This window comes from Mirounga angustirostris, unplaced genomic scaffold, assembly GCF_029215605.1.
Source record: "Mirounga angustirostris isolate CCGP_5_RB_7025 unplaced genomic scaffold, mMirAng1.0.hap1 SCAF_1, whole genome shotgun sequence".
Classification (NCBI taxonomy): Eukaryota; Metazoa; Chordata; class Mammalia; order Carnivora; family Phocidae; genus Mirounga; species Mirounga angustirostris.
Genome location: NW_026991709.1, coordinates 175,177,525 through 175,200,798, shown reverse-complemented (window position 1 = coordinate 175,200,798; position 23,274 = coordinate 175,177,525). Strand labels below are relative to the sequence as shown.

The 23,274-nt window shown below is 38.2% G+C and overlaps 1 protein-coding gene across 2 annotated transcripts in view; it reads right to left on the bottom strand.

Moving 5' to 3' along the window:
- The window catches only part of CNTN3 (contactin 3), a 339,295-nt gene that overhangs the window by 65,009 nt on the left and 251,012 nt on the right, over positions 1-23,274 (bottom strand). For both annotated transcript variants that reach the window (XM_045863787.2, XM_064593591.1), the window contains exon 12: positions 1,415-1,542. In XM_045863787.2, the coding sequence (XP_045719743.2) occupies positions 1,415-1,542 (128 nt within the window). The remainder of the gene's footprint in view (positions 1-1,414; positions 1,543-23,274) is intronic.

Genomic DNA, 23,274 nt, shown 5'->3' with positions numbered 1-23,274 from the left:
TAATGGGTGGCACAGACAGGCAGAAGCCTGGAAGAACTAAGAGACTAACTGGTGTGTAGTCTTTCCTCTTCCACTGTGACAGACAATATGCCAGATGGAGACACTGGGACCCTTTATTCCTGAACGAAGACAGTATGGCTGACCTACCATGGACTTGCTGTATAAGCAAAAACTAAGTATTTGTTATTTTAACCCACTGAAAGGTTGGGTTTGTTGCTAATGCCAGAATACTGTGGTCTACTTTATACAAATAGAGCCTAATGAACATTTCATACTTAACACATCTAAACTGAACTCCTGGTCTACCTTTTCCCAAACTTGTGCAACCTTCCCATCTCAGTTGTTTTGACTGTCATTCTTTCTATTATTTGCCAAATGCCCTGCAACTATCCTTGTCTCCTTTCTCTTGGGCCTCACATCCAACTCATCAGCAACTCCTGTTGACTCTACAAGCAGAGTATTTACAGAATCTGATCCTTTCCCATCAATTCACTTGGGTATTATCATCTCCAGCCAGGTTTGCAGCCGTGGTCTTCTGAGATCTCTCCCACTTCTACTCTTGATTCCCCACAGTTTGTTGTCATCAGAGCAGCTAGACTAAACCTTTAAAAACGCATTTCACATCATGCCACTCCTCTATTGATTTGCACCAGCCTCCACTTCTCACTCCAACTAAAAGCTAATCCAAACGAGGTCTACAAGGCTCCTCCATGATTGTCCCCAAGGAATCTATTAGTTAACTCCACCCTCTCCATGAAATCTTTGTTTAAACCTCCCTTTCTCACCAGGCCTACTCCATTCACAGTGCTTCTGCTCCAACCTACCTCTACCATACACTACTCCGTATTTTCTCAATTGTTTGCAATTTTTTCCTTCTAATAATTTCCTATCTTTTATTCCTACTGCATGTTTTCTTTCTACCTCTGGTAGAAGGTAAGATTCATGAGGGCAGCATCTTTGTCACTTTGTTTGCCAACACAGGCCAAGCACCTGACACATAGTATTCATTTTTTTTCTTGAATGAATAAACAACATATATCCACAACTCTAAGTGACTCTCATTGATGGCAAAGATTATTCCATGGGCTTAAACATCTCCAGAAAATATCAATGATATTGTGAAAGAGTGCATTCAAAAGATCTGACAAAACGGAATAGCATAAAAGTTGATCATCAGCATATGCTATTTGTAATTCTTCTGCCCATTATACCAATGTGTTCTCTGGTGCACACTGTGGTGTGTGAAGAAAGATTAACAATTGTTCTCTTGACTTCCACCTGTTAAAAATAACAGTGCAAACAGGTTCTACCTTCACAGTGCACTGCATATTGTAAAAAATCTGTTTTTTTCTTTGAACTTAATAACATACTATACAGTTCATCTCTACATAAGGCAATCTTTATATATACCTACCTGTAACAACCAAGTGCGTTGTGCCATTTGCTTTTCCAAACTGGTTTTCTGCTATGCAGGTGTAAGTTCCAACATCAGCTTTAGTCACGTTGGCTATTTTAAGTCCTCCATCTTTTAAAAAAGAAATTCTAAAGAAAAATACAAATTAGACAATAAGTGTATAATAGTCATTTTCCCCAAGTAAATAGCAATTTTTAAATAGAAGTATTGCCTTGAGCTAGGATTTCTATGGCTAGATAAACCAGTCCTTAGCTTTTTGGGAATAAAGAACACTAAAAGAAAACTTACACACACACACACACACACACATAGCTGAGTAAGAAAAGATGCTCTACCAATTTGAACTTTTCTTGACATTTTTATGCAACATTACTTAACAGCATTATTTAACATTATACCTACTTTCAGGGATGCCTTTATCAAATAAGTGTGAAATGTCTTCTAAAAATATATGGTGAGGTAGACTGTTCATGATGGGCTAGCCTTATCAGTTTGGAGAAAATGGAAAATAGACATGACATGAATTCCCTTAACTTTGAAACAGCATATGAGAATTGAGACACTCTCTCCTTTCAAAATGAATTTGGGAGAGTCACATTTGACCCAATATAAATTCAAATTTTGCAAAATAACACGTTCATGGTCACCTGTGAGCTATTGCAAGGAATCTGGGCAATACAAATGAACCTTACATTAGAGTTTCTGAGGATATGCTTAAAGTACTTAAAGCTTTTGTACCTAACTAATTAATTAAGGAAATACAAATGAGTGTCTTACATGTGCTAGGCATTATGAGACTCTCTGGGATTATAGTGTGAACGAGACAGAAAGTCTCCACCTTCACAGAAGTAACAGTCTACTGAGCAACATAGACAATAAATAACCATGCTCAGATATTGGAGAAGTACTCTGAAGGAGACAAACAGGGTGATACAATAAAGAGTAATAGCTATAAGGAGTGTTTCCATGATAGGGTGCCTCAGAAATGCCTCTTAGAGGAGGTATCATTTGAAATGAGAAAGAAGAATGAGAAAGGGTTTACCTGTCATTAGTCAGATCCATGAATCTTAATTGCCTATCTTGTCTACCCATAATTATTTCCCCTTTCCTTGAATTCCTAAAAACTTTACTACTCATACCATACATTTAACACCTAGGATGCCTTTTATCTTGTATGATTCATATCTTTGGTATGTGAATGTCGTATCTATCTAAAGACAAGGTCAACTTCTTTAAAACGATTTCCAACCCCAGTGTCAGCATGACATGATATATGTAAACCATGATCAGTAAGTGTTTCTAACTTTTAGGCTCTACAGTAGACAGGAAAGATGGTAAGGGCATCAGACTATAGTGGACAATCTCAACTCAGTTTATAAGTATTATCCTGCTTAATGCAAGATTTGGAGGTGAGTGTCAAAGTGTGATTAGTCTGAGTTTATGTATCAAAAATATATAAGATACATATTTTATATTACACATATGTATTTTTAATGTATTTTTATTATGTTCAGTTAGCCACTGTATAGTACATCATTAGTTTTTGATGTAGTGCTCAATGATTCATTAGTTAAGTATAATACCCAGTGCTCATCACAGCATGTACCCTCCTCAATACCCATCACCCTGTTACCCCCTCCCCCGATCCTCCTCCCCTCTGAAACTCCCAGATTGTATCTCGGGGTCCATAGTCTTTCATGGTTCATCTCTCTCTCTGATTTCTCCCCCTTTGGATTTCTCTCCTTCCCCTATGGTCCTCCGTGCTATTGCTTATGTTCCACATATGAGTGAAACCATATGATAATTGTCTTCCTCTGTTTGACTTACTTCACTTAACATAATCCCCTCCAGTTCCATCCATGTCAATGGAAATGGTGGGTATTCATCCTTTCTGATGGCTGAAAAATATTCCGTTGTGTATATGTACTTCATCTTCTTTATCCATTCATCTGTTGAAGGGCATCTTGGCTCCTTCCACAGTTTGGTTATTGTGGACATTACTGCTATAAACATTGGGGTGCAGGTGCTCTTTTGGATCACTACATTTATATCTTTAGGGTAAATACCTAGTAGTGCAATTGCTGGGTCACAGGGTAGCTCTATTTTTAACGTCTTGAGGATCCTCCATACTGTTTTCCAGAGTGGCTGTACCAGCTTGCATTCCTACCAACAGGTGTAAGAGGGTACCCCTTTCTCCTCATCTTTGCTGACATTTGTTGTTTCCTGACTTGTTAATTTTTAATGTAAAATTACATATATATATGTACATATATATATGTATTCCTTTGATGACCTGTAATTAGCTTTCACTCAAATCCTACTTTCATTTTCTTGAGTGAGAAAGTGGTGGAATTAGAGTCAGCACACAGAGACCTGCTCATCATCCTGGGTAGAGTATCCATGAATATTTGTTGCTCATGTGATTTTTTTTTAATATGTCAAGGTATGTTTGAAACAAAAGGGTTTGAGAACAATGGCCTAGAAAGCTAATCAGGGAACACAGAACATTGTATTTTAATTTGAGGAGCAAAGTACAAGGGTTACAAATGCTAAGACTTTCCTAGGTAGCTGTGAAAAAGGTGTTATATCTGATTTCCCTCATGGAACCCTGACCACTTTGATGGGTATGAAATGTCCGCTGATCACTTTTCTCAAAGAGATCACTGAAGAAAATCTCTATACCTTAGCTTCTCAGAAAACAAAGGTTTTCTTAAATAGTGTGTGATGATAATGGAAAGGAGACCCAGCAGAGGGACATAAGCAAACCAACCACTTCGCATATGGAGACTGGTTTGAGAAACATGAGGAGTAACCTGAAAGAAATATAAGTCTGATCATGTAATTCCGCTATAACCCCCAATCCTGGCTTAGGCCGCTTCTCTGGCGTCACACTGCCTACAGGAGAAAAATGATTATATCCTAAGCCTGAGCCGTATTTTCTCATCGGGACCCTACCTCTCTCTAATTCCGTGAAACCCAATGAATTCTACCCCTTGTTTGCTTTTTCCCAGTCACACATACTTTCTTTTAAATGCTTTTATGCTTCTTCTTGTCTTGGCGCCTTTGTGAACACTGTCCCCTATGTCTGGTTAATGTGTACTGAAGCTTCAGATTCTGGCCACTTCCCTGAACTATGGGTCAGATGAGGTGTTCCTGTAAGCGATGATACATCCTCTGTGCCTGCTTTATAGCATTTGACTAATTTTCTCCTCTAGTAAGCTCAGAGACTGTAAGCTCTCTGGAAGTAGGGAGAGTGTCTAGATAGTGTCTGATTTACTCACCACTAAATTCCTAGAACCTTGAACCATTCCTGACATAGAGTAAATGTTCAAAATTGATACTTGTTGAATGAACAAATGATTGTATGCCCCTAGAGAGTCACTACAGAAGAACTGGGATTAGTGAAGGCAGGTTGCAAGGCATTGAGGATTTTAGAAATTATAAGAAAATAAATTCAGAAAGTGTGCTATTATACACATACACATGTATATACATATACACATATATATGTGTATTTATATGTGCCATATATAAATATATCCATACATATGCACATGTGTATGTGTATGGTTGACCTGTGAAACACGGGTTTGAACTGCATGGGTCCACTTATTCACAGATTTTTCTAATACAGTATTGTAAATATATTTTCTCTTTCTTATGATTTTTTTAATAATACTTTCTTTTCTCTAGCTTACTTTATTATAATAATATAGTATATAATACATATCACATACAAAACATGCGTTAATTGATTAAGCTATTGGTAAGGCTTCCAATCAATAGTAGGCTCTTAGTTAAGTTTTTGGGGAATCAAAAGTTACATTGAATTTTCCACTTTGCATGGGGTTGGCACCCTTAACCCCCATGTTGTTCAAGGGTCAACTGTGTAAATATGTATGTGAAAAAAAGAAAGCTGAGACAATAGAAGGCAGGATGAAGAGAATTTAGAAATTCCTAGGATAAGAGGACTACAAATGTACTTTTACTATGAAGAAAGGAGCTAAGAAAGACGGAGAGACTGAAGATAAAGATGGGGAGAAAGGGAAGGAGGAAGGGAGAGAAAGAGAGTGAGAGAAAAGTTATTGAGAAAGGTCTCTGGGGCGCCTGGGTGGCTCATTCGTTAAGCTTTGCGTTCGGCTCAGGTCATGATCCCAAGGCCCTGGGATTGAGCCCTGCATAGGGCTCCTGCTCAACAGGGGAGTCTGCTTCTCCCTTTCCCTCTGCCTCTGCTCTCTCTCTCACTCAAATAAATAAATAAAATTAAATTTAAAAAGAGAGGGAGGGAGAGAGAGAGAGAGAAAATCTCTGAATGAGTACAAAGAAGGGCGATGTTCCTGACCCATTTTGCTTGCTAATCCTATCTGTAAAAATTTTGGGCCATGACCCTCAAAGAGGATAGGATTTGACCCATAGCATCGCTCAATAAATTTTACCTATCTTTACTAGTCAAAAAAAAAAAAAAAAGCAACTTTGCTGGAGATCTTAATATGTAAAGAAAGCAAGGTAGAAGATGGTTATCAGAAGGTCTTAAACATATTTAAAGTGAGGTAACCTCATCTGCTTTGAGATAGAGGCTGGAGGCAGAATTAGAAGCTCCAGGAAGCTGAGCAACTGACCACTTCCAAGATAAGCAAGCATGAAACCAAAGTAAAAATGTCTCTGGTTGACCGAACAAATATTCACTCGAAGCTCAGACCTTCTGATTTGGGTATCACAGAACAGAGATAGGCAATTTCAGATATCTTTACATGCTATGAATTAGTGTAACAGTGAACCGTCCACTACAAATATAGAACTATTAGGGATATTGGAAGAACTACAAAACCTTTAGTGCGTGAGGTTTAATAGCTGTAAATGAGCAAAACTATCTTCATGACTAAGCCAAGATGAGGCATAATTTCAAAAGCATGGCTAACAACTTAGGAATCACACAGACCCCAAAACAAACATATTGACTCTCAAAGAATGCAAACTCTGTACATTGTAAAATTTTGAGCTAATTGGATATTTTCTTCCTAAATTGGTTCTTCCAGTAAGATCTAAAAAGCCCACAGGGCATTTCACACAACATAAAAATAAACAATATTCAGTAAATGGATGGAGTAATTGTTTCTCAAAAGAAAACCTTCAATAACCCATGCTTCCCTACAGAGATCCAAAGTGAAAATTTTATACTACTTCAGTATAAATGAAATTGCTTTCTAAGCTTTCTGGGAACACGTTTTGCTGCAAATGGAGAGAGCTGAAAATGTAGATAACAATGAGTGTCTCCAAGTCTTGGCACAAAAAGTTAAAGATTTATGAGATTAACATTCAGAAATGTGGGACTCCAGTTTCCTTTGAAAAATGCAGAATTTAAATCACTGTGGCATTTTTGACTCCTTGATTGGTTTTACAATATACCTTTATATATCTTCTTTTATCAGGCTTTCCTTTCATAGTAAAAGAGGTTAATTATTTTACTTAACTCTGTGCCATCTATGGTTAGTTTGGGATAAGTAAACTTAACTGCTCCAAGCTGCTCGAATGGTCCATTCTGTAATTCAGTGACAGCATTGAATTTATGACTGTTAAGAAAAGCTGTGTGTTCAGAAAGTTGACTGTTATCTAGGCAAGACTGACCTGTACTTTATGATGACATATAACCATCATAATAACACATTATGTTTTAGAATGGGAACAGTGTGGCATATTATGCATGCGAGGCAGGATTTCTGAATATATTGTTTTACCCTTGCCTATGTTCTGAATATTACGGTAATTTATTCAACTTGAATTTTAACAAACGTGCCGCAACTCTACATTTTCTCAGGAAGCACATCTCAGTGGAGATGAAATCACATGAGATCGTAATGATTAAACTGCTGTATAGAAAATAACAAGGCTATTTTGGACTTCACTTTCTGAGTACATATTCGAAGAGATGGATGCTTACAATTAGCCATAAGAGAAAAGTACTCACAATGCATATATTACAAGATAAATAATGACAGTTAAGAAAAGCAAATATAAACTGAGGAAAATGCATGAGAAAAATAAGTGTCAGTGAAAAAGAGCACAAAGTGTATGTTCTTGTTTGCAGCTCCCTCTCAGCCCCAAACGCTTGGCAAAAGAACTCCTGCCCCTTGAGTTCAAAGATAACGTACACACACTATTTAGGAAAATTATATTAGAATTTTCATTCTTTTAACTATACCATTTTGGGCTTTCGTCTTATAAATTCAGCGGTGTTAGGTTAGTGATTTATTGGTTGGAAAATCTCCAAGGAAAAGAGAGGCAGAGCAGAGAAGATTCAGCAGTTAATTATCCTATTTTTGAGTAAGCACTAGGCTAATAATATGCAGCGTTGTTATTTTGTCGTACACACAGATTACATGGAAAAGGCATCTGAGGTCCTAGAGAGATGTACTTTTTCCACATCAATTAACATTTCTTCATATTCATAAGAAGAGAATCAATGGTAAAGGAACATAATCATTACTTTTATAAAACCTTTCCAAAAGCATGTCTATCATGACAAATAAATCTGGAGCTCAATTTTTGTGACAATAGTGATGTAATAGTGTTTCTTCTAAAATGGACTCAAGCCAAAAGGACAAAAGGCCCTTAAAGGGGGATTTCCAATTTGAATTATTATATCAAACTACTCATCTAAGTAATTCATGAAGCTGAGGTAATCCATTTGAAACATTTAAATCCTTATATAATGAAGTATCTGCAAAAATGATAAATATTCCTATGTATGAGGGAGTAAACCAAACAAGACAATTAAACAACTCTCTAATGGCTCACGTATTTAAAAGAAAACCTCAAAGGGAATACTTCTTAAGGTTCAAAGCGGTGCCGTATTTGACACTATTCTTTCCTGGTTGAGAGATAGACTCATAAGTGAAATCAATGAAAATCAAAACGTCAGTTCTATTACTTACATTATACAGAAAGCTGATTCAAAACTGCTTAAGTGAGCAGCATGGTTTTCTGATATTTCATCCCTGAATTAGACAGACCTAAGCACCCTGGCTCAAGTGTACAACCCCAGGCCCTTCCTGTAAGGTAGGGCATGGTAAAGAGAACATCAAAATACATTCATTCTCTATAGGAAGGCAGATACCAAAGAGAAAGGAGGGGACCTCGATGCGGGGCTCCATCTCAGGACTCAGATCATGACCTGAGCCAAAGCCAAAATCAAGAGCTGGATGCTTAATCAACTGAGCCACCCGGGGAACCCCTGGGAACCACACTTTGAGTAACAGTATTCTAAACTATGCCTACTGGATTCTCCCTCCTTCAACTTTAATTTGGGAAATAAAGACAAAAATGATGCTTAGTTCATTCATTCCAGCACTTTCTGTGAGAAGATGGTGCAATCGCTTCTGCTAGGATTTCTGGAGCCACCCAGTTTTCTGTCCATCCCTGAGTCAGTTTCTGCAACTTACCTAATAATTCTGGGTAATGTCCTTGAATTAGTCCTTAGCTACAGTTCCCAAATCCCTAAAGGATATGAGCAACCACAAATTGGTGCCATGTACGTAGTATTTTTTCAATATATATTGTTATCTTAACCAATATGAAGGGTTCAGAAGCAATCTTCCATACAGGGAGGACAAGGTTTTATTACAAATCAAGAATGGCCCAAAAACATCTGCCTTGATATTGTGTTCTTGCACGAAAGGATGGTTCTGGTCCCATTATCCCAATTCCAACATCATCTTCTATTTTAGATATTCATCAGTGTATGAGTGGCTATTTACTTCTGCAGTGTAACTAAACTTGCTGGGATACAGAGTTCTTTGAATATTTGAAAAGTGTGAGAACTCTATGCAGAAGAAATACATAGACATACAACACAATGACAACAAATGTGATACAATTCAAGTTGAATTATCTAAGGTTCTGTGGACATCAGATTGGCAACTCTTGCTAGCAATCCTACTCACCCAATGATAATAAGACTGTGCTCGAAAACTTTTTGTCTTGAATGCTTCAGTGCTAGCCTTTTTAGATGCACCTTATTAAGATTTTCCTTCATGATGACTGTGTACATTGGTGACTAGCTCTTTAAAAATTATCTTGTACAAAACTAGGGTGGTAATGTAAATACTGAGAACAAACCGGTGGTTGCCAGAGGGGAGGGGTATGGAAGGAAGGGCAAAATGGGTGAAGGCGAGTGGGAGGTACAGGTTTCCAATTATGGAAGGTGTAAGTCACAGGGGTGAAAGGCACGGCATAGGGCGTATAGTAAGTGATATTGTTATAGCATTGTGTGGTGACAGATGGTAGCTACACTTGTGATGAGCTTAGGGTAACATAAAGACTTGTGGAATCACTATGTTGCACACCTGAAACTAATGTAACATTGTGTGTCAACTATCACCTCACTTAAAAAAGAAAGAGTAGTTAATGTTGCACCCCTCAAGAATGTAGAGTCTTAGGCCACACATTCATTCATAATCTGGGGTGGGTTCCAAACTGTTTTCTGAGAAAAAATCTCAGTCCTAATAATCTGCACTTTCTTGTCCTTCCTCCAGGCAGAGGTGTGATCATTGTCTATTCACACAGGTTCTGGAGCCACCACACCTTTAATCAGATGATATAAACCTTAATATTAGTTCAATTGACTCTTTATAAGCACTGACTCTTCATTTTCACAGTAGCCCCTCCTTGAGTACCCTACATTCTTGACAGCAAACATAACCCTGAAATAATTTCTATTTCAAGCTCACTAAATCATACATGTGAGAAATAATACACATGGAAAATTAGCTAGAAGAATGTGGTCTACCCTTTTCTCAAGAGCCTTAAATTTTAATACTCAAAGTTATGCTTGGATTGCAAAGAATAAGAAAAAAAAATCTTTAATACTCATTGAGAAGTCATTGGTTTTTTTTTAAAGATTTTTTAATCTAATCATCTGAGACAGAGAGAGAATGAGTGGGGGGGGGGGGTCACAGGGAGAGGGAAAAGCAGACTGCCTGCTGAGCAAGGTGCCTGACTCAGGGCTCCATTCCAGGACCCTGGGATCATGACCTGAGCCAAAGGCAGACACTTAACCGACTGAGCCACCCAGGTGCCCCAAGAAGTCATTGTATTTTATTGTAAGAACGTGGACTGTTAGTACTGCATCACTCAATGTTTTCTTCATGAAAATCCATTGTATTTGGATATACACATTCACATTTTTATTCCTAGGGAGAGCTGCGTATCTCCTTATCAAATGTTTTCATTTCACCTTATGGACATCAAGGATTGTGTAATTGGAAGTATTTTTGTCTGCTTATTTTTAGCAGAAAGCTCTGAGCCAAAATTGTGCATCTCAAATACATGAATGGATCCATTGGGTTATGTTTTGTAAACTTCCCTCAGATACTCATCCAACAACAATTTATCGAACATGTACTATGGATCATGCTCTAAAAGGCAGTAAGGATTCCCTGGTAAGAATTTAGGCTGTCCTAATTTATATAATTTACATTCTAGGCAAGTGGAATGCTGGCATCTTTTTTTCCTCCACAATTTTTTCTCCCCAGCGTGTACTTTGTATTTTGATAAATTGTCTCAAGTTCTTTTAGGAATGAGACATGACACAAATAAATGAAATAAACTAGGAGACATTAAGTTATTCAAATGAGGCTAGAGTAATAAAGAAATAATAAATAAATACAGTGGGGATATCAATATTTTTAAGTACCTAGGAAAACATATAATTTGTATCAAGTTTTAAAATACTACCATTTTCTCAGTTAAGTAAATTAAATTAATAAAGACTGTGGAAAATAAAGAGCCTAATAAGATCTTAAAGGTAAAGTTAAACACACCTCTTTCTACAGCATTTGAATGTAAAAGGTTAGGAAATAATTTTTTCCCAAACAAGATAGATTTTTATATATTCAACCTCAATTATAGATTTTTTTTCAGGACTACATACTCACAAAGGGTCAAATACTCTCATCTTCTTATAGAAACTGCTCTAGCAATGAAATCTTCATTAAGACATGTATCATATGATCTCACTGATATGAGGAATTCTTAATCTCAGGAAACAAACTGAGGGTTGCTGGAGTGGTGGTGTGTGGGAGGGATGGGGTGGGTGGGTGATAGACACTGGGGAGGGTATGTGCTATGGTGAGCGCTGTGAATTGTGCAAGACTGTTGAATCACAGACCTGTACCTCTGAAACAAATAATACATTATATGTTAAAAAAAGAAGATAGTAGGAAGGGAAAAATGAAGGGGGAGAAATCGGAGGGGGAGACGAACCATGAGAGACTATGGACTCTGAGAAACAAACTGAGGGTTCTAGAGGGGAGGGGAGTGGGGGATGGATTAGTCCGGTGATGGGTATTAAAGAGGGCACGTTCTGCATGGAGCACTGGGTGTTATGCACAAACAATGAATCATGGAACACTACATCAAAAACTAATGATGTAATGTATGGTGATTAACATAACATAATAAAATAAAATAAAAAAGACAGAATTTTAAAATACCACAAATAAAATCAGGAAGTGGAAAACACGTCAAAGTGCAAAATCAATTGTTTTTAAGTTTGTTAGGCAGTAAGAAATATAACTCAGTGTACCAACTCATTAGAACTTACATAACAGATCATAAATTATGAATAACACCTTCCAGCATCAGAATGTGGGAGGCAGCAACCATCACTACTGAAACACATGTTTATTCCTTTTTTTATGAAAGTGCAATGGCACCTCACCTAATCATCCATCCAACCATCCATCCATCCACCCATCTATCTACCCCTATTTCCGTTAAAGGTTCAGGGAGGGGAAGAATTAAAATAAGGAATTTTTTATTTTCAATAGGAAGCTTCAAGTAGAAATTTATTTAGAAAGCCAATTCTTGTATTTTAAAGAAATTGTTGTTGTAAATTAAATAAGAAAATTATAGGTGCCTGGATGGCTCAGTCAGTTAAGCACCTGACTGCTGATCTCAGCTTAGGTCTTGATCTCAGGGTTGTGAGTTCAAGCCCCACATCGGGCTCCATGCTGGGTGTGGTGTCGACTTAAAAAAAAAAGCAAAGCAAAGAAAAAGTGATTATAGGTATTTTTAAGAAATGGAAACCACTCAAAAAAGAATGAAATTCACTTCAACAAGTATTTTTTGAGGACTTAAATTGCACTAAGTGTTTTGGAAAATAAGATAAGGGCTAGCCCCTACCCTTTGAAGACTTACAATCTAACGGCTGAGGGACATACCTACAGGTCATGCAAAACTAACCAATAAATGTGATCATTTGGTAGGAAATTTTTTAAAACTATAAGGCACAAATTTATCCAACTCTACCTTCAAAATACATGGTATCTTTTTTTTCTCCATTTCATCCACTGTTACCCTAAATCAAGCCTCCAGTCACTCTTGTCCTGCCAACTACAAACTGCTCCCTAACCAGACTTGTGCTCCCTTCCTTTCTCTCTCCGACCCACTCTCCATCCTTCAGCCGGAGTTCTCTTTTAACCAGATCATGTCACATCCCTGCCTTAAGACCTCCAATGATTCTTATTCTATTTAAAATAAAATCCAACATTTCTATCATGGTCTTTAAGAATCCCATCTCTGAGACTTCGTATTTCATTTATTTGTTTATTTTTTTTTCCTGAGGCTTTATATTTTGTTCCTCTCCTGATCCATACATGATACTTTAGTAACACTGGTTTCCTCCTGATTCTCAAATCAGTCAATCTCATTCCCATCTCTGGGCCTTTGTTCTTATTGGGGTGTCTTCCTGGAAGGCACTTCTCCCAATTCTTGGCATGATCCATTGCTTCTTACCATTTAGTTTTCTGCCCCAAAGTTACTTCCTTAATGAGGCCTTTTTTTAAAAAAATAAAACTCTATATAATTATATATATTTTTCTTTATGGCTAAAGAAATTATCTTTTTAATTTATATGTACTCTGCCTCTCCCTTTTCCAATTTCTATGAGGTCTTTTCAACTTATCTGCATTCTGCATTTCCCTTCTGCAAGTCCCACGAGGAAGGGACCAATGCCTTGTTTGTGTGGTTTCCTCAGAGCCCAGGGTAATGCATGCCATGTGGGAGGTGTGCCAGATTGCACTTCCCAAAGGTGGCGGAAGTTAGATTTCCCACCCCACCTGCTCCCCTGGAATCCTGCTACTATCTCATCAAGAGGTAGAGTCTAATTCCACTCCCTGTGAATCTGGTTAGCTTAGTGATTCCTTAATAACCAGTGCAATGCTAGAAAAGTGGAGTGTTGACTCACCTTCATCTTGCTACCCTGAATATTCACTAGTGAACCCATCAGCTGCCTTGTAAGCATTTCAACTCCCTAGAGCCACCGTGCTGTGAGGAAGCGCAAACTAGCCCACATGGAGAAACCAAATGGAAAGGCCTTGGGGCTGCCAAAGAGAATGCAGGGCATATCCAGCCCCGGGCTGTTCTGGCTCTAGCTACTACCTAAGTCATGGGAGACAAACCGAGCTAATACCTAGTCAAGCTTGGCCGAGCCTTTCCCCAATTTCTGACCCACAAAACAGTGAAATCTAATAAAGTGACTGTTTTTACACCAAATCACACTTTCAGGGTGATTTGTTATGCAGCAATAGTTAATGGGAACAGTAGATGTTAAATAAATATTTGAGGACTAAATGAATGTTGAAATGAGCAAACATGTATGGAGCAGAGTCTGACGCTACCAGGAAAGATAAGCAAAAGGCTCTTTGAGAACCCAGGTAAGGAGGCCTTCTGCACAAATAGTTATAATACACTGTGTTAGATGACACAATTGGATAAAGAAACCACAAGGGTAAAGCAGAAGAAAGAGCAATTAATCTCACCTACTGGGCTTGGGGGAAGGCTTCCCACCATGAGTAACAATAAGCTGGACCTTGAGTGATGAATTTGGGTTTTCTAGGTTGAGAAGAAAAGATACTCCAGCCATGGAAATTACAAGAGCAACAAAGGCAGGATGAAATGAGAATTCTGTCTCTTTCTCCTTTCTTTTAAAATTTATTCAGAAGGCAAAGGTATGCATCCCTGTCCTGTCCTCTAACTTGATAGTGTTAAAAGAGTCAATATTCTTACTTTGAGAGAAAGCATCTGATTTTTCCTATCTTAAATATATTAGCAGGAAAAAAAGCAAAGGGAGTATGTGATGATAATACAGATTTCTACAATAGCTTTAATATATTTTTTCTTTCAATTTTCAGTAAGAACAAGGATATAGAACATTGACCGGGCTGTGGGCAAGTGTGTGTGGGATTTTGCAGCTTGAGTGAGAAATGCTCTATGACCAAACAGATGTGGTATGGGTGGATACCTGAGTATGGGTATGAATTAATTACCCAGTTCTTACAACGAACTGGCTTCAAGTAGATTCCAATGTTCAGCACATTCAAATTCATTCACCAGCTTTCCCCTACCAAAATCATGACACTGACAAAATATTTTTTTTTTATAATTATTTTTTATTTTTTTTATTTTTTTAAAGATTTTATTTATTTATTTGACAGAGAGAGATGCAGCGAGAGAGGGAATACAAGCAGGGGGAGTGGGAGAGGGAGAAGCAGGCTTCCCGTGGAGCAGGGAGCCCTATGCGGGGCTCGATCCCAGGACCCTGGGACCATGACCTGAGCCGAAGGCAGACGCTTAACGAATGAGCCACCCAGGCGCCCCAAAATATTTTTTTAAAGTCGCCTCAACTTTTATAATTCATTAAAATCAAATTTGAAATATGGATTTAAGAACCACATGGTCACCTGCTAAATTTAGCCGATACGATTTCTGAAAGCAGCAATTCCGGGATACCTGGGTGGCTCAGTCAGTTGGGATCGAGTCCCACAACTGGCTCCCTGTTCAGCAGAGAACCTGCTGCTCCCCCTGCTTGTACTCTCTCTCTCTCTGACAAATAAATAAATAAAATCTTAAAAAAAAAAAACCAAAGCAATTTCTTGGGGTGCCTGGGTGGCTCAGTTGGTTAAGCATCTGACTTGGCTCAGGTCATGATCTCAGGGTCCTGGGATTGGCTGCATTGGGCTCCGTGCTCAGTGGGGAGTCTGCTTGTCCCTTTCCTTACTCTGCCCCTCCCCCCCTCATCTTTTCTCTCTCTCTTTCTCTCAAATAAATAAAATCTTAAAAAAAAAAAAAGCAGCAATTTTCTTTAATAATATTTAGGTAAAATTTATTTATTTAAGAAGGTTTAAATAATGAAAAACTCAGTAGAGAGTTGTAAAAAACAAAAGTCTTTACTCACATTTCTTTTTAACCCAGTCTCATTACTCCTAAAGTACCTGAGCAACATGATGAAAACAGTTAATATTAAAAGCAACATGAACAGCAACGGGTACCTTTTCCTGAGAGCGTATCTAGAAGCCACTATAGAAGATGCTTCACACACACACTATCTTATTTTTATCTTTGCAACTCGAGTCCCCTGAGATAAAGAAATGTGAGAGAAAAGGAGCAGGGACAGTGTTGGACATCATTTTTCCAAAGGAAAATTCGGCCTTTCTTTGCTTGTCAGGGAAGGTCAGTATTTTGTCCAACCGGTGCTAAGAGTATGTGCCAAGCAAATGCCACCTAACAGACTGGCTAACTTTGCAATAAGGCCCCATTTCACAAATAAGGAAACAAGACTCAGAGCTTAACTAACGTGCCTAGCTCCACCTACGTGGTAAGTGAAAGAGCCAAGATTTAAACCACACCTTTCTGATTCTGATGCTTTGCTCTTTCCATGTGTTAAAATTAAGTCAAGAAGGAAATCAACCTACACTTTGCTTCATCCAGCACAGTGAATAATGTGCACAGTACTTAGTATGCTGCATGCCAATTAGGCATAAATGATTCATGTCAATAATCATACAAATACATACTCAGAAACTTAGATGTCTGTGGTTAATGGGAGAAGCTCCGTAGGCATGTTCTGGTGGTTGAAGGGTGGGGGATGGCAAAGAGGAAGAATTAGGTTGGCTTCCCAAAAGCCCTATTCCAACCCAAAAGTCTGGATTGCATTGATTCTTCTCTTGATTAACTTCACTGTTAAATACTAACTTAATCTTCTCATAGGATATGGGATGTAAGGGGCAAATGTACTCTTTTCTCTTTTCTTTACAGCTGGAAGCATGAGAGAAATGGAGGTGTGGGTTACGGAACCCAGACAGGGAAGAGGGCAGTTCTCTACTCTCTGAGACTATTGTATACTTACTCAGGTATCTCAATCTCCCCTTTAATAAAAATAATCTTCTGATATTCACCTCCTTTGAAAGAGAGAGATGGGGGCGCCTGGGTGGCTCAGTCGTTAAGCGTCTGCCTTCGGCTCAGGTCATGATCCCAGGGTCCTGGGATCGGGTCCCACATCGGGCTCCCTGCTCTGCAGGAAGCCTGCTTCTCCCTCTCCCACTCCCCCTGCTTGTGTTCCTGCTCTCGCTGTCTCTCTCTCTGTCAAATAAATAAATAAAATTTAAAAAAAAAAAAAAAAAGAAAGAGAGAGATGGTGCCTTATCCGGAAAATAACTCAGGTCAGGCCTTCTCATTTTCCTTATCATATATGAACTTTAGCACAGACACAACTGGAATAAATACCCAGTTTCACCTCTGTCTATGCCATCCACCATTTTGTTCAGATGGTGTTTGCTCTACTCTTTTGCTCTGTTAGATTTTATAGATCTTTCAAAATGTAGCTCTAGAGTTGCTTCCTTTGAGATGCCTCTCCTTCCATGGAGCTGCTTTCCCAGTTCCCAAAGCTAGACAGCATCTCTTCTCTGTACTTCTTACTCGATTCTGTACACCTCCATTACAGACAAGGTGGCAGTGTCCAGTTTCCTCAGACCAGTACAGTTTATATGTGTTGTCTTGTAGGTAATTGCTAGCAGTGCCCCCTTTCTCTTTCAAAATGTCTCAGTTTATAGAATTAATTATATGGTCCCTTTGATCATATAGTCTAACCCAGTGTAACTGATGGCTAACTTTTCCAAACTCTGAATAGACTATGAGCGTGCACTTTAAGTGCTCGTGCTGTTTTGTATTCATCTGTGCATTCCCAGTGCTGTGGACAGCCCTCACCACTGAATAAAGACAAATTACTGAACTACATGAATACCTTCCCTATAGATAGGGAGCGGGGACATCGGTCTCTATTCAATAATATCCAAGTCCTGAAAGGGGCAACAACACACAAATTAAATAAAATTCTCCTTTGATCTTCTAAGTTCCAGTTCAAGATTAATTTGGAGCTAAAGGTACAGGGATAAAGAATTACCCGAGATCTTAGCTGTTTGCCCAAGGGTAGATTAACTGAAACTTTGCACTGAGCTCCTGTATCTCTCAGGTAGTTGTGAGGTCACAGCTGTTTAGACAGGTAGACCAAGAATGAAAGGGAGGATCACAGAATCCAGCTCCTTGGGTGAAAGGGGGCAACAGAAGCAGTCAGAGAAGGGAGCAGCATTTTGAACAGTATGAAACAAATAAAAAACAAAACAAAACAAACAAAAAAACAGACTCTACTGTGATAAGAGAGAGAGGAGCCAAGAAATGTGGGGGAATGCGGAAGGGACGGAGACAGAAACTTTGACAAAGGAATCCTTGTTCTTCAACTAAGAACTTGAGACAAGAGGAAGTGCCATCTAACAGATTTGCTGATAGTAACAGAGCTCCTGGACACATCTCTACAGAGCAAGACTGTGGTGACTAATAGTAGCAAGTGGTGGAAATGCCAAGTGGTTCTTGCTCTGACAGAATTATTCTGGTTCCTGGCAAAAGTTTCGATTCTGCTTCTCAGTGCTGTCGTGGAACTGCTCGGTGTTTCACAGGAGGCAAAAGTGACATGTTGGGAGCATTTCTTGAGCCTTTCAATTTCTCTATGAAGCTACTCATGAATTCAGGATGAGGTGAATGTAAGAGTGCATGTAAATTTTTGCTTAAAAAAATTAAAGTATACTTTATATATAGTGTAATTCACCCTTTTTTGGTATGCAGTTCTGTGAGTTTTAATAAGTCAATGTGGTCATGTAGCCACTGTTACGATCAAGATCTAGAACAACTCCCTCACCCCTAAAAGTTCCCGCATGTCCCTAAACAGTCAACCCCTCCACCCACTCTGGCAACAGTGACTGCTGTTTTCTGTCCCAAAGGCTGTGCTTTTTCAGCAGTCATATAAATGGATTTATACAGAATATAATTCTCACTGCATTTTTAAAGCCAGTTTCTAACTATATGTAAAAAGCATATTAAGAATTGGTTAATACATTTCAAAAGTATTGTGTGGATTATGGCTATTAATATTTGGGAAAAAAAATCTTTACTATTTCTTTCTTTAAAAAGCATTTGAATTTCTATAATATTAAATGCTGCCTAGAACATGTGAAACAATTTTAATGTGTTTAATTAGAAGTAATGGGCCATTCTTTGACTCTCTTTCGAATTGAGGCTACTGCAATAAAATATTTACTATTATAAGTAATAGCATTCAACTGAAAGCCCCATTTAAAAAAAAATAATTGGCTAATGCATTGTTAAGTACCACTAAGTGATAGAGAAAAGCTAAACATTCTTTAAAATATGCCAACTGGCTATTTCTTCTTGAATACCATGCCTGCTTGCATTCTCTAAAGTCTTTTCCAATTTTGCTTTGCTTAAAGGAGAAAAAACATCCTATTTCAATTTCAGTCTTTTTTGAAAATATGTGGATTATAAGCAAATGAATGAATGAATAAAAGAACATTAAAACACTGACAGCTGGTGTACCACCACTGAACACTCAAAGGGGCAGGGCATTTCTGTTTATTCAGAAAACCTGTTTCTTGCATGGGGGAAAAAGCACAATAACTTTTCTCAGTAGTGGATGATACAAATATGAAACAAAACCAAAAAAAAGCAAACAACAACAACTTTGTTCAGTACTGATGCTAGTAATTTCAAAGATCAGAATATTTGCATACCAGGTGACTTAATATTGACCTTTACTTAATAAATTGATTACTTACAAATTATGACTGTAAGCCATTTATCTAAGACTATAAAAACAGGCTTCCTTTACCCCACAACTTAAGCTTCCATCAGCTTCAGAGATAAGGTATTGACCCTCTACCATTTAATGCTACGTACCTTCTAAGACAATTTTATTCAGTGCCATGGTTTCAGCTACCATGTCATGCTCAGAACAACTAAATGTCTATCTGTTGCTCAAGACTTTCTCCTGAGTTCCAGATTCATTTAGTCAACTTCTATATGCTCATATATCTAGTTGGGTTTTCAACAAGCACTTCAAACACCAACAATCCCCAATAGCACTTACATTTGTGCTTACTCCTGTTTTTTCTGTAATGTTGCTTGTCTCACTGAGTAGGTCTACCATGCTCCCTGATGTCTAAGCTGGAAATTTAGGATTCATCCTGGACTCTTACCTTTTCTTCAAATCATTAATCTGATCAACTCCTAGGTCCTGTGGACTTAACCCCTCCTCTAATTCCTCAATACTTCTCTCCCTTCTCATTGCCATTTCTTTAGTTCAGGCTATCATACTCTCTTGTTCAGATTGGTGAATTTTTACTAATTGAGGTTCTTGCCTCAAGTCTTTCTTGCCACTCCAACCCATGTTCCCCATTGCCACCATTGTGATTTTTTTTTTTAAAGAACATAATCAAAATTAAATTTGATCTTCTAATTCTGCTACTTTGATTTTGCTCTGTTGCTTCTCAGCGCCTGGAATAAAGCCCAAGCTTCTTTATTTGGCTTACATGTCATTCCCAGTAAGATTCCTGCTCACCTCTACAGCCCCACTCTGTCTGCATCCGCCCTCACAAGGCACTTTACACTTGAAGTAAACTGAAGCTACTCAAGTTCCTAAGCCCCCCTTTGCCCTGTGCCTTTACACATGTTCTGGTGCCTGAAGCATTCTCCTTCAGTAAACTCTAGTCATCTTTCAAGTCTTGCTGTACATATTACATTCTCCAGAAAGTCTGATCGGATCCCGAATTTGTAGATGGGGCCTTCTCTGGTAATCACTGAACATACTGTAGTTTCCTAGTTGAGTTTTACTGTAACTGCTCTGTGTTGCTTGTCTGTATACCCTGAAAAGTATAAACAAGAGGGTGGACTTGTCTGATAAAAATTAAATATCTGGTGCCTAGCACAGAGTACGTACTCAAAATATTTTCCAATGAATGAATGAGCACTTGATTTTGAGACCTCAGGAATCACTATTTGTATTATAAGCTCTTATAATCTATTCAGAACAGCTTTTCTAAGACGTCTGCTGGGAAGTAATTCCTTTATTACCTTAGCTTGAAATGCTCTCTCGACCTCAAAGCAATAACACTGATTTCTTCTAAATGATTCTGTAATTTAGGTGTCTCACTGACTTAGATCCCCATTACTATCACTGACGCACTAATTACAAAGCTGTTATTGTGCTGATATAAAAACTTAACAAACCAGGTTGATTATAATTGTTCAAATGTATTGTGTGATTTACATAGTAGACATATTTATTAGTTATACAATTTTTAGGACATCTTTAATCCTTAGACTTTTTTTCCTAATTTGACTTTATTTTTTTCCCTGATTTAGGCTTTACATAAGAAAGTATATGTATGTATTGGCTTAATCAAGTTTATTTGCCACCAGCATTCCCTACACTAGGGGGGAGAAAGCTTTCTCACTTACAAGTTTCTCATTCACTGACGAACCCAAGTTCATATAAAAAACAAAAACAAACTTAAAAAGCCAATGTATTTAAAATCGTGCCATAAATACCCTATAAAAATTTTGTCTTCTCTTATATTTTCAAATGTGTCAATAAACCCATTTGTCCCCCAAATGAGATCTGAATCTGCATGTTTTAAGTTGGAACAGCCAATGATTGAACAACCACAATAAATCTATCATTTAAGGTGCTTCCCCAATTTGGCTTAAGACTGTAGACCAAGTCAAGAGGGACAGACATGGGGCTTTTGCTGCCAAGTGATGGCTGAGGCCCACTCTGATTTCACATGAACTTGGAGAAAATTCCAAAGTACAACTTGTTCAATAATTGCTTTTAGCAGCCTTTTCCCTAAGCATCAAAGCTCTGGCTCATCAGTGCTTTTGCTGTCCAAATAGATAAAAGCAAAATCTAAACCCCCAGACTTGGTGCTATGTACTGAATGGTTGAGTCTCCCCAAAATTCATATGTTAAACCTTAATCCCCAGTGTGATGGTATTAAGAGGTAGGGTCTTTGGGAGGTGATTAGGTTATGAGCCGAGGTGGGGGGGTGGGGAGGCCTCATGAATGGGATTAGTGCCTTTATGAGACCCCTGAGAGCTCTCTTGTTCTCTGTCTGCCATGTGAGGATATAAGATTACCACCTGAAACCCAAAAGAAGCCCCTTATCAGAACCTGACCAAGCTGGCACCCTGATCTCAGACTACCATGCCCAGAAGTGTGGGAAATAAATTTCATAAACCACTTGGTTTATGGTACTGTGCTATAAAAGCTCAGACTAAGATACTTGGGAGGGACTGCAACACTATGGACCCTCTTCTTAAACACGTTTCCTCTTTTTAACCCTATTTTTATACCTAAAAGTTTCCTTATTCATAGAGGAGATGTTGAAAATATTTAAAATGAAATGGAGGTCAATAGTCCTCAAATGGATAGAAGTAAGATCTATGAACATGATACATTGCTAGAGTAAACCATCTTCCTCTTTCTACTTGAAACATAATCCCAATTAAAAAGAAATCATCCCAATTTCTCACTGGATACATACGTGCCCACCAAAATAAAAACCAAAAAAACCCCCTATATTCCTCAGCCTCCCTTGCATTTAAGTTTGGCCTAGGAACTAATTTCTGCCCAGTAAGGCATCAAAGAAATTATTGTATGGAACTTCTGCAAAGTCCCTAAAAATGGAAAGAAGTATACCCTGATTTCTATCTTCCTCCTTCCTGTTACTGGGAGATGACACAGAGAAGCTGAAGCCCAGGGAGCCATCTTGATTCGGGATATGAAGAGAGTGGAGTAGCAAGATAAAAGGGGTCTGGGTCCCTGATAATTGTGGATTCCAGGTAGTCCTAACTGCCTACCTTTAGAGAGCATCAATCAGCTAATGAGCCACCCAACTAAAAAGCAAAAAGCTTCTATCTTTCTCAGTCACTGTTACTTTCAACATTTTATTTGTAATATATCTTTATTCTTACTCATTGGTATATCTGCAAATATCAGACATGCTAAATGCTCACTGTCTAGCAACTATGTAAGGTAGGAATTATGATCTCTTTTATGAGTGAGGAAAGTAAGATTCAAATGTGTTACATAATGGACCTAATGGCACCAAGGTAGTAAGTGGCCAAGTCATAAATCCCAGATCAGATTCTGGAATTTATACTCATTTTCCTGCATTACCCCATTACTGTATAACGTGGGAGTAAATCCCTCCTTGCATGCCTGTAGCTAAAACTCTTAATCTTCTTATCCACTTTCAAAACTAAGATTAAAAACCTCTGCCTCCTATAGGCACTACTGTGAGGACAAGTGGGTTTGTTATTGTGTAAAGCACTGAAGTCCTTGGGATTTAACCACTATTTAATTTATGCACACAGTTAAAATTATTTAAAACTTTTTTGAACACAAAAAGCCGTTATACAAGAAGACTTCACTTCCAATACAGCCACAATTAACTAATTTGTGCCACAAGCCTACACTTGTTTCAACTGGTTTACAAAATTAAACTCCAAATCACTAATTAACTTCCTGTTCCAGAAATCTATTCTGTGAGGCCCAGCATTTAGCCGGATTGTGTTTAACCACTCAGCTCACAACTTTGCCCTGTCATCCTGCTGTGGCTGCCTTTTAATGGAAATGTCTCCCATTAAATACTGGAGGAACTGCAAACTGTGTTGTC